The 12,177-nt window shown below is 32.9% G+C and overlaps 1 protein-coding gene across 1 annotated transcript in view; it reads right to left on the bottom strand.

Moving 5' to 3' along the window:
- Window positions 1-12,177, bottom strand: part of LOC145335086 (very long-chain-fatty-acid--CoA ligase bubblegum-like) — a 122,684-nt gene that overhangs the window by 3,589 nt on the left and 106,918 nt on the right. The window contains exons 15-29 of the mRNA XM_080180797.1: window positions 10,594-10,649; window positions 10,354-10,403; window positions 9,773-9,945; window positions 8,559-8,664; window positions 8,027-8,078; window positions 7,688-7,743; window positions 6,047-6,141; window positions 3,557-3,590; window positions 3,081-3,136; window positions 2,675-2,810; window positions 2,039-2,108; window positions 1,372-1,447; window positions 919-970; window positions 661-730; window positions 105-170 (exon numbers count right to left, since the gene is read on the bottom strand). Of these exons, the coding sequence (XP_080036923.1) occupies window positions 105-170; window positions 661-730; window positions 919-970; window positions 1,372-1,447; window positions 2,039-2,108; window positions 2,675-2,810; window positions 3,081-3,136; window positions 3,557-3,590; window positions 6,047-6,141; window positions 7,688-7,743; window positions 8,027-8,078; window positions 8,559-8,664; window positions 9,773-9,945; window positions 10,354-10,403; window positions 10,594-10,649 (1,148 nt within the window). The remainder of the gene's footprint in view (window positions 1-104; window positions 171-660; window positions 731-918; window positions 971-1,371; window positions 1,448-2,038; window positions 2,109-2,674; window positions 2,811-3,080; window positions 3,137-3,556; window positions 3,591-6,046; window positions 6,142-7,687; window positions 7,744-8,026; window positions 8,079-8,558; window positions 8,665-9,772; window positions 9,946-10,353; window positions 10,404-10,593; window positions 10,650-12,177) is intronic.

Genomic DNA, 12,177 nt, shown 5'->3' with positions numbered 1-12,177 from the left:
CTAGCTTATGTTGACGTGGCATTTGACATATTAATTGTTAGTAATTGACTAACTAACAATTAGAACTTTTATAGAGTAGTTGCGCATCAAAAAAAGTAACTTACTTTCTCCCCTCATGGGTCAGCATCAGATTTATATGCTCATTGTACTTGCTCAATACATGGCTTCGCCTAAAAATGAATAAGCAATGTACTTGTTATAAAATATTCTTATAAAAAAAATAGGAAGTCTGTCTGTCTGTGGCTAAGGATCTACCTAACCGATAAGATACGGTTAATTTACATTCATTATTTTAGAGAAGGGTTCCTTCACCCTGCCAAGAGAAATAGCCCCTGGACTCCCCCCCCCCCGGCCCCCCTAAAGTGCCCCAAGTTATTATCATATTTTATATTTCTCAAGTAGAGAGGGTACAATTGACTGTAATTGTTCGCCCCCTCCCCCCCCCCCCCAAAAAAAAAAGAATAAAAAAGAATAAAAAAACCTTGTTTTGCCATTTATTAGCCATAACCTTTGGGATCAAAATTATCCCAAAGTTACTTCTTTTTTCTTTGTATAACTAGAATTGGAAGTGGAGGGTCAACCAACCCCCCTTGTATGTCATGATTGATATATTGTGACTTGACACTCAAAAAACTATTTTAACCAGCCAAAAATACTTACCTCAAGTTTAGCGTAGGACCTAATTCACCGGTGGCCAGCGAAAATGAATTCGGCAGAACTCGCCATTCCCCTAAATAAAATGATTTATATATATGTACACAATTGTAGAAGCAAATATTTTCTACAATCATGGAAATCTTCACAAAAAAATTCAGCCGTCTTTCTTGAGCAAAAACCTAAAATTCATGTTTTTTTTCCATTGCGTAAACTAAAGATGGACAGAAGTAGAGTAGCTTCGCTAACAAAGAGAAGTCTTACCAATCATCTGACATGAAGATTGTACATGCTGATTTGCTCGGTCTATCCCAGCCTAGAAAATTAACATAATTGCAATAATTGTTATTAAAAATGTTTTATTTTAGGCTGATTTAATAAAAAAATCATTGTTTATTTTTGATAAGTTTTATCTTTGTTGTTTCAATCTCGATGTATAAGCCTTAAACGATGGATCAATATACATAATCAATGATGATAAGCAAAAGTATCCCTTCTGTAGATTAATATTATTGGTTCAAATTTGGATACTGTTGGATGGGAACCAACTAATCAAAATTCAATAAGATATCAAAAGTTTTAAAATAAAACAAATTAGATGGTTATAAACATTTTAGCACCAGTGTAGTTTATACCAAAATGTCTCTTTCCTCCCTGGCTACAGTAGAAAACACTCCCCAAATGAGGCTAGAAGCACAGCTGCAATATTAACTATACCTGCATCACATGTTTGATTCCTGTTTCAATATGTTCTATAACATCATTAATAGTTTGAACGTCAAATCTGGCAGCCCTAAAATTATACATAGATAAAAAAACAAAAATTTAATAAACAGTCTACTGATACATTTATAACTAGCCCCTTTAGGCCTCTATGAGTACCTTTCACTAGATAGTTATAGACCTATGAGAAGCTACACTGTAAAACAGAACCATATCAGTTCAGCGGTTTACGAGATCCTATGTTACACAAGATATTTTAGATTTTACAGAATGCCTTTACGCCATGGTTCAAAACCTTTAAATTTTAACAAATCATATTAATATTCTACATTTCATTTGTCTAGGCACAAGGGACCAGGATTTTGAAAAGCAATCCCAAGTAAAAATTTCACCACAACACGCTTACTTCTTTTCCATTTTTCTAACCCACTTATCTTTAGTTACAGTACAAAACAAGTTTTAAGCCTTAATTACGCCCACAACATTGTTCAAATTTTCAGCAATTTTAAATGGAATTAATTTTCTGAATCACGGCTTGTGCATATGCCATGCAAATTGTAATAGATTTTACCCTTCCATACATTATTCACACTTTTCAAATATTATATCATGTCTGTGATCTTATGTTGATATAATGTGAGCATCCAAGTTTAATATGTACCTGAACCATTGAGCAGTTGACTGTGACAGCTTTGCTGTGGGATTTCCAGATTCACCATCCAACTCAGTGTCTAAACAAGATATGTTTTCTTTTACCTCATCAATTACCTCATACAGGCGGAGAGGCTGTCCATGACACTCAAACGCCATGGTCCAACAACCTAGGATAACCAATAGGAGCCAAATGTCTCCTTTTCTGTTCAAACACCCGGGAATAAGGTTAAGTAACACAAATCAGACAACCAGTTCTTTGATTGCACGACCTTTGTCTGAAATGTCCTAAATGTGTATGGTAATGAGTTGCGCCTGTTTTGGGCCAAGGCATTCCCCCTAATCTAACTATCTATATTGCGCACCTGACATAGCAGAAGTAGGAACCATTTTAACGTCTTTAGTAATGACATGGTGTTAAGCCGAGATTCGAAACTATCAACTCACATAACAGGTGCAGAATACTTTACAAAGTGGGACACACTCACACAAAGACAAACGTTTTGGAGATTATTGTTTAGAGGTCCTAAGGACCATACAAATGACTCGAAAGCCTTAAGAATTTTTATTTTGATTTTTTAATGTTTAACATTGGTGGCCATATCTCAGTCTTAAAAATTACCAAACGTATCTTTGAAATTCCTACCTAGAGAGAGTAGAACCCCAAGTTTATCTACCCCATGTGCAAAGACAAGACAGCTGTTGATACACGGCAGCTCCAGCCGCAGGTTAGCCTCTATGACCGCTGGATGCACAGTGTTCGCTGACATCTCAAGTTTGTCCTAATGAAAAAGGATATTTATTTCCACAATTAGCGCAATTACACTCAGTGTATAAAAAGAGGTGATTTCCCTGAATTTGCCAATTGAACACAAAAACCCAAATTAATTATAGTTTTTTCGATTTTTTAAGTCAAGCCGAAAAGCAGAATAAACAATAAAAAAGGCGGAAAATTTCATTTTGCATGCTAATAAATCACGAAACCTTTTGGATTTACAATTTTCACTTTAAGATATATATAGTTTTCAAAGATTTTTTTTATAAATGTTAACCTGTTGTTTGCCATGAACGTTGAGGAATCCTTCACAATCCAAACTTCCCTCTTCACCTAGACAATTTAAAACAAGGATGACAACAACCATAAATAGCAAAGCACAAAAAGTTGAGTTGTAAAGAAAATGCTTATTCTACAGTTGCCATAAAATAAAAGATACAAGATAGCGAGAGAATATGCGATGTATAAAAATAACGAAACCTTCAGAAAGATAAGCTTTTATGTCGTTTTAAGCATAATCATCAGACCGATAGACTAAGTAAATTTTATACTGCTATATAGAAGCTTCGGTAAAAAACACGAATGATTACATTCAGAAAAAAAAACAATCTGTCCTACCGCCACGGATGTTGACAATAAGATTCTGCCGTCTATCTTGAATAGGAGCCGAGAAGTCACGTTTACCTTGATTCAGTTTGGACAGACGGACGGATATTTAAAATTATAGCGTAGCTTCGGTTCTAAAAAATATACCCAATTTCAACCAGTTGTCGTCGGTCAACAGATTCTGAAAAATATGAAAAATTTAATTTAAAGAAAAGTAATTTTAATGTGGTAATGAAGTTGCAACCTTAAAATTTCACTGGAGTAGATTTTAAAAGCACAACTGTTTCCAGAAATAATGCAGCATTTGGAAGTTAACAATAGAATAATGAAAAAATGAAATAATCTTAAAATATGATTTTAAAAAACCGGTAAATCTCTTAGGTTGAAATAGTAATGAAACGATATACAGAGAGAGGTACTTACGTATTTAATTTACAGACAAAGAGAGGGAAACTAAGCTCTATAAATATTGTTGCTGAGCTAAAAAGAGGCTTTTCCTTAAAGACCTATCGAGGACTGAGCCCCGCCCCATTATTTTTAAGACAAATTAAAAGTTATAATTTAAGAAACCGAAAACTTTCCACAATCCCCCATTCTTATTTCTGAAATATTAGGAGGGGGTCTTTGATCGATCAACTAGGCACTCAGAGAAAAACTACCGCTAATCGTTATGCACAAGAAGGTGTTTTTAATGCTTTATTAAGTGCATTTGCTTAAAATCTACATACATAATTAGTATCCCTAGGCAAGGGTTAATACTTTTTATGGTCGAAAAAATATGCTCTAGTGTTTTATAGCTTTCAAGTAGAGATAATCAGAAAATAAAGGATCAGTTTTTGATGCTTAAAAAAGTTCATATGCTTAAAATTTTCAAAACTCAAGAGTTTGAAAGGATAAGAAAATGGGGGATAAATAGATGAAAGTCATGCAATTATGATTATATTGATTGGTGGAAAAGTTTGAATGGATCTAGATTTTTAAAAAGTACCCAGAAATTAAGCTAAATTAATTAGATAGACTTTTAAAAAACTTTGGGTACCGAAAGTGAAAAATTTAAACGTGAAATTCTTTAATTTACATTAACAACAAAGATGACAACATCCATAAGTAGCAAAAAATAAAAATCATGAATTGAACAAAGCTTTTAAAAATATTGTGATGTGCGTGCAACCTTAAAGACTGTTAAACTGCATAAATATACAATAATTATAAAGAGGAATCTCTTTTAAAACATGCAATTTATCCATCCATTTACTCATAAAAATTGTTAAAAAAGAATAATAAAGTAAAGTATGTAAAGACTTCCTTATTGCTTTTTCATCAGGGATTTTAAGGGATAAGACAATGGTCGATTAATTGGTATACATCCCCAATGATGATAATCAAAATTACTCCAAATGCAGATCAATATTATAGGTTGAAAAGTTGAGATTGTTATAGCTTTTTTTAAGGATGTTGTCATCCTTGTTATATACATTTTGCAATTAAAACCTAAACCAAATTGGTAATAAATTTTATTACTTTTTACTTTTTTATTCAATTTTTAAAATTAATGCATCTTAAATAGTCTTTTATCTAAGGGAAACAAAGATGATACTAAAAAAGAAAAAAAGCTTAACAAATAAGTGAAATAAACAAACAACAAGTAATATAATGTTACAATAGAATTAATATTTATAATTTTGAACAAAAAATCCATGTAAATAAAAAAATACTAAACTACGGGAAGCTTGATATGAATATACTTATAATTAAACAATAATACTTGATCATAGAGATGCCTCGCATACGACAATGATCACAATACACAATGATATTAGAAATTTTTATAAAGTACCAAATGAAAAAAAACATATATGGAATAACAGACAAGTTAAGCTTTAGAGCTGATGTTTGGTTGTCATAAAAAAAGAGACAGAAGGTTATGATAGAACATGAGCATGTCTTGTGGACATGTTAGCATGCACTGGATGCTCATTTGTAATAGGAATCTGAAGCTTTTTATAGTGCCTAAAAAAGCGAAGTCATACTGGCCTACCATTGGTCAATTTAAATGTATACCGGCCTGCAATTGGCAATTTAGTCTGTGTATTGGCCTTTCATTGGTCATTTTTATTGTATGACGTCATTTTTACAGGCACTACAAAGAGCCTCAGGGAATCTTTACAAAAAAGTTTAATCTATCATAAATAGCATCTGAAAGTTACATTTACCCTATACCATGATGGACGCACAAAAAAAAGATTACCTATAAAGTAGCTTAGCTATTAAAAATGTTGAATAAACTACCTAATGTAGCTGTCCATAGCGCTTTAGCAAAATGCGAAAAGATGTCACTGCGATGCTGTGAGTATTGGTGCAAAAAATATGACGTAACAAAAAAAATTTGCCAATGAGAGGCCGTTATTGACCAATGGTAAAATTTATAGTGGCCTCTAATTGGCTAATTTTTTTTGTTACGTCATATTTTTTGCACCAATACTCACAGCATCTGTCACTGCTTTTGGCATACCTATTATATCGACTTCAGGAAATAACCTATACCCCATCTATTTCCCTCTACTATGACGTCAATATAATAGATAGGTCAAAAGCTGTGAAATCTATTTTCCTAGGGTAGTAAACACAACTGCCTACCTGATTATCTGTCTCCTTGTTGATATATCCCATGAAAATATTCCTTCCATAACAGATTAATTCACCCTTCTCACATTTATCCTTCTCCTCTGTACCTAAATATACACAATACAGACAGACCTATATTTAGTAAGTGTAGCTGCGCTCCCTTTGAATGATAAATGTATAGTAAAATGTGCCTATTTTAAGAAATATTAAGTTTAACCGTATTTTCACAGTAGCTTTTCTCCTTTTTCTAACCCTTGCGGGGGCTCTAACCTTGCGGGGCGGGCCAATCATTAACATCTACCTAATCTAACCTAAATTAAACTGTCAAAAGCTGCTGTAAAAATACTACGAAACCTGCTACTTTGTTTTTTTTCCATGATCCAAAAAGTTTTGTTTAGTCAGCTGGCTGATATATTTTTGCCGTCACAAGATGAATGAAAACATTAAATTATACAATACATTTCTTCTTGTCTACCTAGCTACTATTCTAAATATTTAATGTTGTATGATTATCCAAACTGTAACTAAGTAATAATAATTTTCTAAATTCTACCTGGCTACTATTCTGAACATCTAATGTTCTATGATTATCCAAACAATAGCTAAGTATAAAAGACCAAATTCTACCTATCTACTGCTCTATATCATTCTTGTTCTATGATTATCCAAACAATAGCTAAGTATAATAGTTTAAATTTCTAGTTTCAAAGGATGGAAAAATATCGTTTTCTAACAGTAGACTATCCATACCAAGAATTTTGTCCATGACACTTTAACGTCAGGACCAACAACCAAGGATAACAAAGTCAATCTCTCCATTTCTGTCCTAACACCCGGGGTATGTGGTTAAGCAACACCAAACAGTCAACTAACTCTTTTATTGTATGACATTTCTCTGTAAGTCTAAACTATGCATGGCAATGAGTTTCGTCTGTTTTGTACCATGAAATTAACCCCTATTACATCTATCAATGTCACGCATCTGACACAGCAGTAATAGGAACCATTTTTAATGTCTACTTATGGTGATAAATTATTTTTGCATACTGTGTAAGAGGTTGGGGGGGGGGGGGGATGTAAAAGTCATATAGGTGGTCAAATAACAATTTAAAGAATTTTCCTTAGAAGTTTTGTATTATAGATCGTGACTAGTCTAATAGACTCAATAATGACAAATAATTACTAAAATTAACTGTCTCATTCAGCCATTTTGGCTACAGAGATAGGACAAGCAATGATAAATAATTATTCACCCAAAACGTAAAAGGAATATAGCATCTTAAGAAAAACTTTTCAATAAAATTACTAAAACTAATTAATTCGACCCAGGGATCTAAAGGGATATGTCATAAGACAATGACCGATAAATTGATTACGTCTCCAGTAATGACACACAAAATTACCCTATCTGTAGATTTAGATTATCGGTTGAAATTTTTAAACAATCAACTTAATAAACCAACCAATCAAAATTCAGTAAAAGTCTCTAAAGTTGTTAGCCAACGAATAAGACAAGTTATTGTAAAACTTTGAAGACTGGTGTAATATATAGTCCATTATCCCGCCTCTCTATGCATTCGACCACTAGTGATAAAGGGATTTTAATCAAGTCTCCAAGAATAAAAAAGCAACTTATAAAATAAATATATTTACCTATCTTAAGTTTGACGCCTGTCACTGGCTTTCCAGCAGTGGGAAACTTACAACATCTAAACAAAAGGAAATGGTTAATTGTAAAGTGGCAGTGATTCCACATGTTACTCTATTCTATATTGTGGTCATGTCTGTTTGTCTGTCGGTCATTATATCCTGGCCCTAGATTTCCCTTTTCATTACTTTTTTTTCTTCTATTTTTTCCTTTTACTAATCCGTTCATTAAAAAAAATCCACCTAGGGCCATCCGCAAGAGTTAGACACAAAAAACTACCCCCTAAACTTATCAAAAACTAAAGGGGCTGGGACTCAATAGGCACTTCAAGGGAAAACACCTACCTTTCTGGCACATTAGCTGATACAAAACTGCACACCTCTGACTGGCCAAAAGCTAAAACAAAAATAATAAATTGATTAAAATCTATAATTGTAGATAAAGGTAAAAGTATAAATATCGGTGTTATATTGGACTGTAAATCATACAGGTACCCAAAGTTTTATAAATTCGGTCTCTCATTAGTTGATTTAAAACTTTGAGTACTTTTATTCAATCTTGACTGAGCTGTAACTTAAGTGTTCAAAATTTTCAATGGATAAAATAAAATGAATCTGCCCTTTTGTACCAAAATGTGGAACCTAGTAATAGTGTCTAACTTTTTATCTTTGTGACGTAACAAAAATCCATCTCTTTTTTAGGGGTTTCCTTTTCCACCTCCCCTCTCATCCTTCGATTTTTGGTAAGTCACAAAGATAAAAAGTTAGACACTATTACAAATGTGTACACGTTCTAACCAATGTTAAGTGCGGATTGTTCCTTCACTGTGTTCTTGTTTGTCCAATTTGACAATTAGCTATCTGAAACTACTCTTACCTGAATGAACAACAATATCGAATCCAGCTAGAAACCTGAGTAGTCTTGTACTCAGATGACCTCCACGACAAATGTACACCATATGATTTCCCAGGCCAAGTTGCTCCTAAATAAACAATTATTATTATGATTTTATGAATATTACCGCGGTTTCTCTCATTTGCATAATCGAGCACAGGACCGCCCCCCCCCTCTTCCAACCCTTATTTTAAAATATAATGAAAAATAATTGATTATTGTTTTGTGTTTTACTTTCAATAAGGTTTGGTTAGGTTATATTGAGTATAGAATATGCCCGCAGGGTTATGTCACCGCAGGCCTGGGGTCGCACGGTTAGGGTTTCTGCAGGGAATATTCATAAAGGAAAAGAAAAAAACAACTCCATCTCTTCAATTTATTTAAAATAAGGGGTATTTGGTTTCATGTTTAGAAGGCACTTAAAGGAAAAGTCCCAGCAAATGTAACCTACTAGTTTTTTTCTTCTATGATTTATTTAATTTATTTTATGCATTTTTATATCCCTTTCTTTCTCACACATTCGCCTTTTTTCCTCCTTATTTTTTATTAAACTTTTTAGCTTACCACCCACATTCAATTATGTAGCGTTTCTTTAAAATAACACAAATTTTCAAATTATAGCAAATAACTAGGAAATTAAGTAGCACGGCGAGAAAATTTGGTATAATCTATAATACAAAGTAGTTTGATGTCTGTCCGTCCGTCTGTCTGTCCGTATGTCCGTCCCTTAAGATCTAGGTAACCAATGAACCGATCGGATTCTACTCTTCCCGGAATATACATACTGGTCCTGTGATGGTTTTAGGCTATTTTCTTTGGTGGCTTAATTTTTTTTTCATTTTAAAGTTTATTTGCTTTTAAAGTAATTCAAAATAGTTGTATAGTACTTGTATATGATAATAATGTTTGCCAAAATAATTCTTGGATGATTTGTATAAGCCATAAAGGCCTATTGCATAAGTATATTTATAAAAATCAGGTGTAAAGGCATTCGGTATATATTCTTGTGAAATCATATTTTGACAACTGCCATATGGATATAGTTTCTCTGATTATAAATATCATCTAATCGTCTCAGAAATACTAATTTCCAATTTTAAAGTTCATGATTTTATCACGAATCAAGAATTTTGTGAAATCGGTGTATTGTCCCTAATTTCAGTCCGATTTACTCTCCCTTCCTCCCTGAATATTACCTTATACTTTTTGCACACGGTACTTTTGGCAATTTTCTGTTGAATTTCGTTGATTTTGTTTGCGGGACCCCCACACAGAGAGCTGGGGCTGGTGTGCGTAGTGGCTGTGCCGCACTGAGCACCCACGCAGGGGTCAACAGGGCTCTTGTCCGATACACGACAGCTGGACCAATCTGAACAATAAAATTTACGCGTAATTATTTTTTTATACAAAAGAAAGAGGATGTTTATGTGTGGGTTTTCTCTGTGTAACGAGAGATCTAGCCAACCACTAATTCTATATGGTTCTACGGTTTCTCTATGGCAAGTATTATATATAAAATCACGGAACCTTGATTATAGTATCCAACATAAAAAAAAGAAATATGGAGTTATGTTTAGTTATAAAATGTTTTGGTTTTTTTTTCATAGAAACCCTCCTCCTCCTCCTTGATTTTGAAGTTATTTAATAAAAGGGAAAAGGCGTAGTTTTTCATATTTGCCTAGCACCTGCGGGGGTCACCCTTTAGGATCTATACATGCGTTGTCCAAAATCTGATTGAAGATTCAATTTAAAATAAGATGATTCACTGTTGACTTACCGAGGACAAATCTCTCAACATTAGATGCTTCTTTCCGAGATTGAATTAATCTAAAAATATTTTATAAATATTAAATTAAACTAGACAAAAAGTAGATATATAAATCAAAGTATTAAAAAATAAATATATATTCTCCGATTCAAGTTCGTATTTTTGTTGCTTTTGCCTAAAGACAATACAATTTAGAGTAAGGGTAATGCCTTGGTCTACAAACAAGAGGTGGTAAAATGAAATGGTTACCTGTGATAAATTCTTTCATAGATTACTGGAGGTCCATAGAGAATTGTTGGCTTTATCTAAATAAAACAAGGATGAGAACATCTATAAGTAGAGGGAAGCACAAAACATCATGCATCGCCAAACAGGCAAAGCTGTTATCCTGATTTAAAAGTGACAGGGTGTCTTCTGTGTAATTACATTTGGTTATTATTAAGGGTAAACAAGCCAACATTGATAAGTAAAAGTTCACGTAGCAGCTTATAGTATCTAATAAAAAATGACGTCATACAATACAAATGACCAATGATAGGTCAGTATGCATTGTAATTAACCTATGGTAAAATGTATACTGGTCTGTCATTGGTCATTTATATTTTGTGACGTCATATTTTTTAGACACTATAAGCTGCTTCAAAGTTCACCCCCTAGAAGGAGACGTGTTTCGTGTGTCAGTGCTTTACCTTGAGACCCCACCTAAAAAATCTCCCCCCCCCTTCCCTTTTTTTATTTATTTTTGAAATAGTGGTCGGTTCTGTGCTTGCCAGGTACTTTAAGGTAAAATACCACGTCATTAAATTGATAATACCTTATCCTTGGTAATATTAAAACTTATTTTAATTGAAACACCAATTTTAAAGGAAATTTAAGCATTTTGTATCAAAATTGTTTAAATCATTCATCATAAAAACCGCATGAGTTTGGTTAGAATATAACACATTTTTTGCACTATAACAAATAGTTCAGATATCCATACAAAACCAAATATTTTAATCTTAAACAGCTGATACTCTAAGAGCAGGGTATTGCCGTTTTGCTCAATTGCTTTACTTGAGTGGGATTTGTTTTGATCAAGGGTATTTTTTAATTTATTGATAAAGTCGAGTTATATATCAAGCATTCTCAAATATAGAAGTTTTATCTCTGAACCCTTGAGATTATTAAAGCTTAGGAATTACTACGGATATTTATTATTCTATTTACTCCATTGAAAAAACTTTGAGGTTTTGAGGTTTAAATGTCAATGGGAAGGTTACACAATGGGGATAGTTAATAATTGATTGCGAATTTTTTTGTAATATTTTTTTTTATTTTGCTTTAAATTCTAGCTTATATAATTGTTCATTTTCTAGTTTGATGTTTAAGAAATGTTCTTGCTTTCCCTTAAAGTAGGGTACCAGCGGGACCCTAACACATCGGGGCCTCTATAACTGCGGTGCCAAAACCCTGCAGAGCTACACAGTACCTAATATAACATAACTTATCCTGGCCTAAAAAAATGACAAACAATCGGAAAACTACCTAGTTTTATATTTATAGGGGAGGGGGGCTACAAGTCACTAGAAGTAAAATTGCCAAAATGTCATAGTATTGCATAAAATATATGAATATAAGGACGTTTGAAACTATTCCTCTATAATTATTTTCTATATCAGTTGTTTGATCTCTGACATAAGGCCAGTTCTAAAGATATAGAATAGAATAGAATTTATTAACTAATGCAATACATTTAAATTATTAAATATACATATAAAATCATATTTTAAAAATTGCATAGCAAGGAGTAATTAAGCCTTGGAGTAGGCCGTAAATTTACCCCTTTAATTG

This window comes from Acartia tonsa, chromosome 13 (genome assembly GCF_053477335.1).
Source record: "Acartia tonsa isolate MP-2025a chromosome 13, ASM5347733v1, whole genome shotgun sequence".
Classification (NCBI taxonomy): Eukaryota; Metazoa; Arthropoda; class Copepoda; order Calanoida; family Acartiidae; genus Acartia; species Acartia tonsa.
Note: the sequence above shows the minus strand (reverse complement) of the source record. Positions and strands in the feature narration are given on the sequence as shown.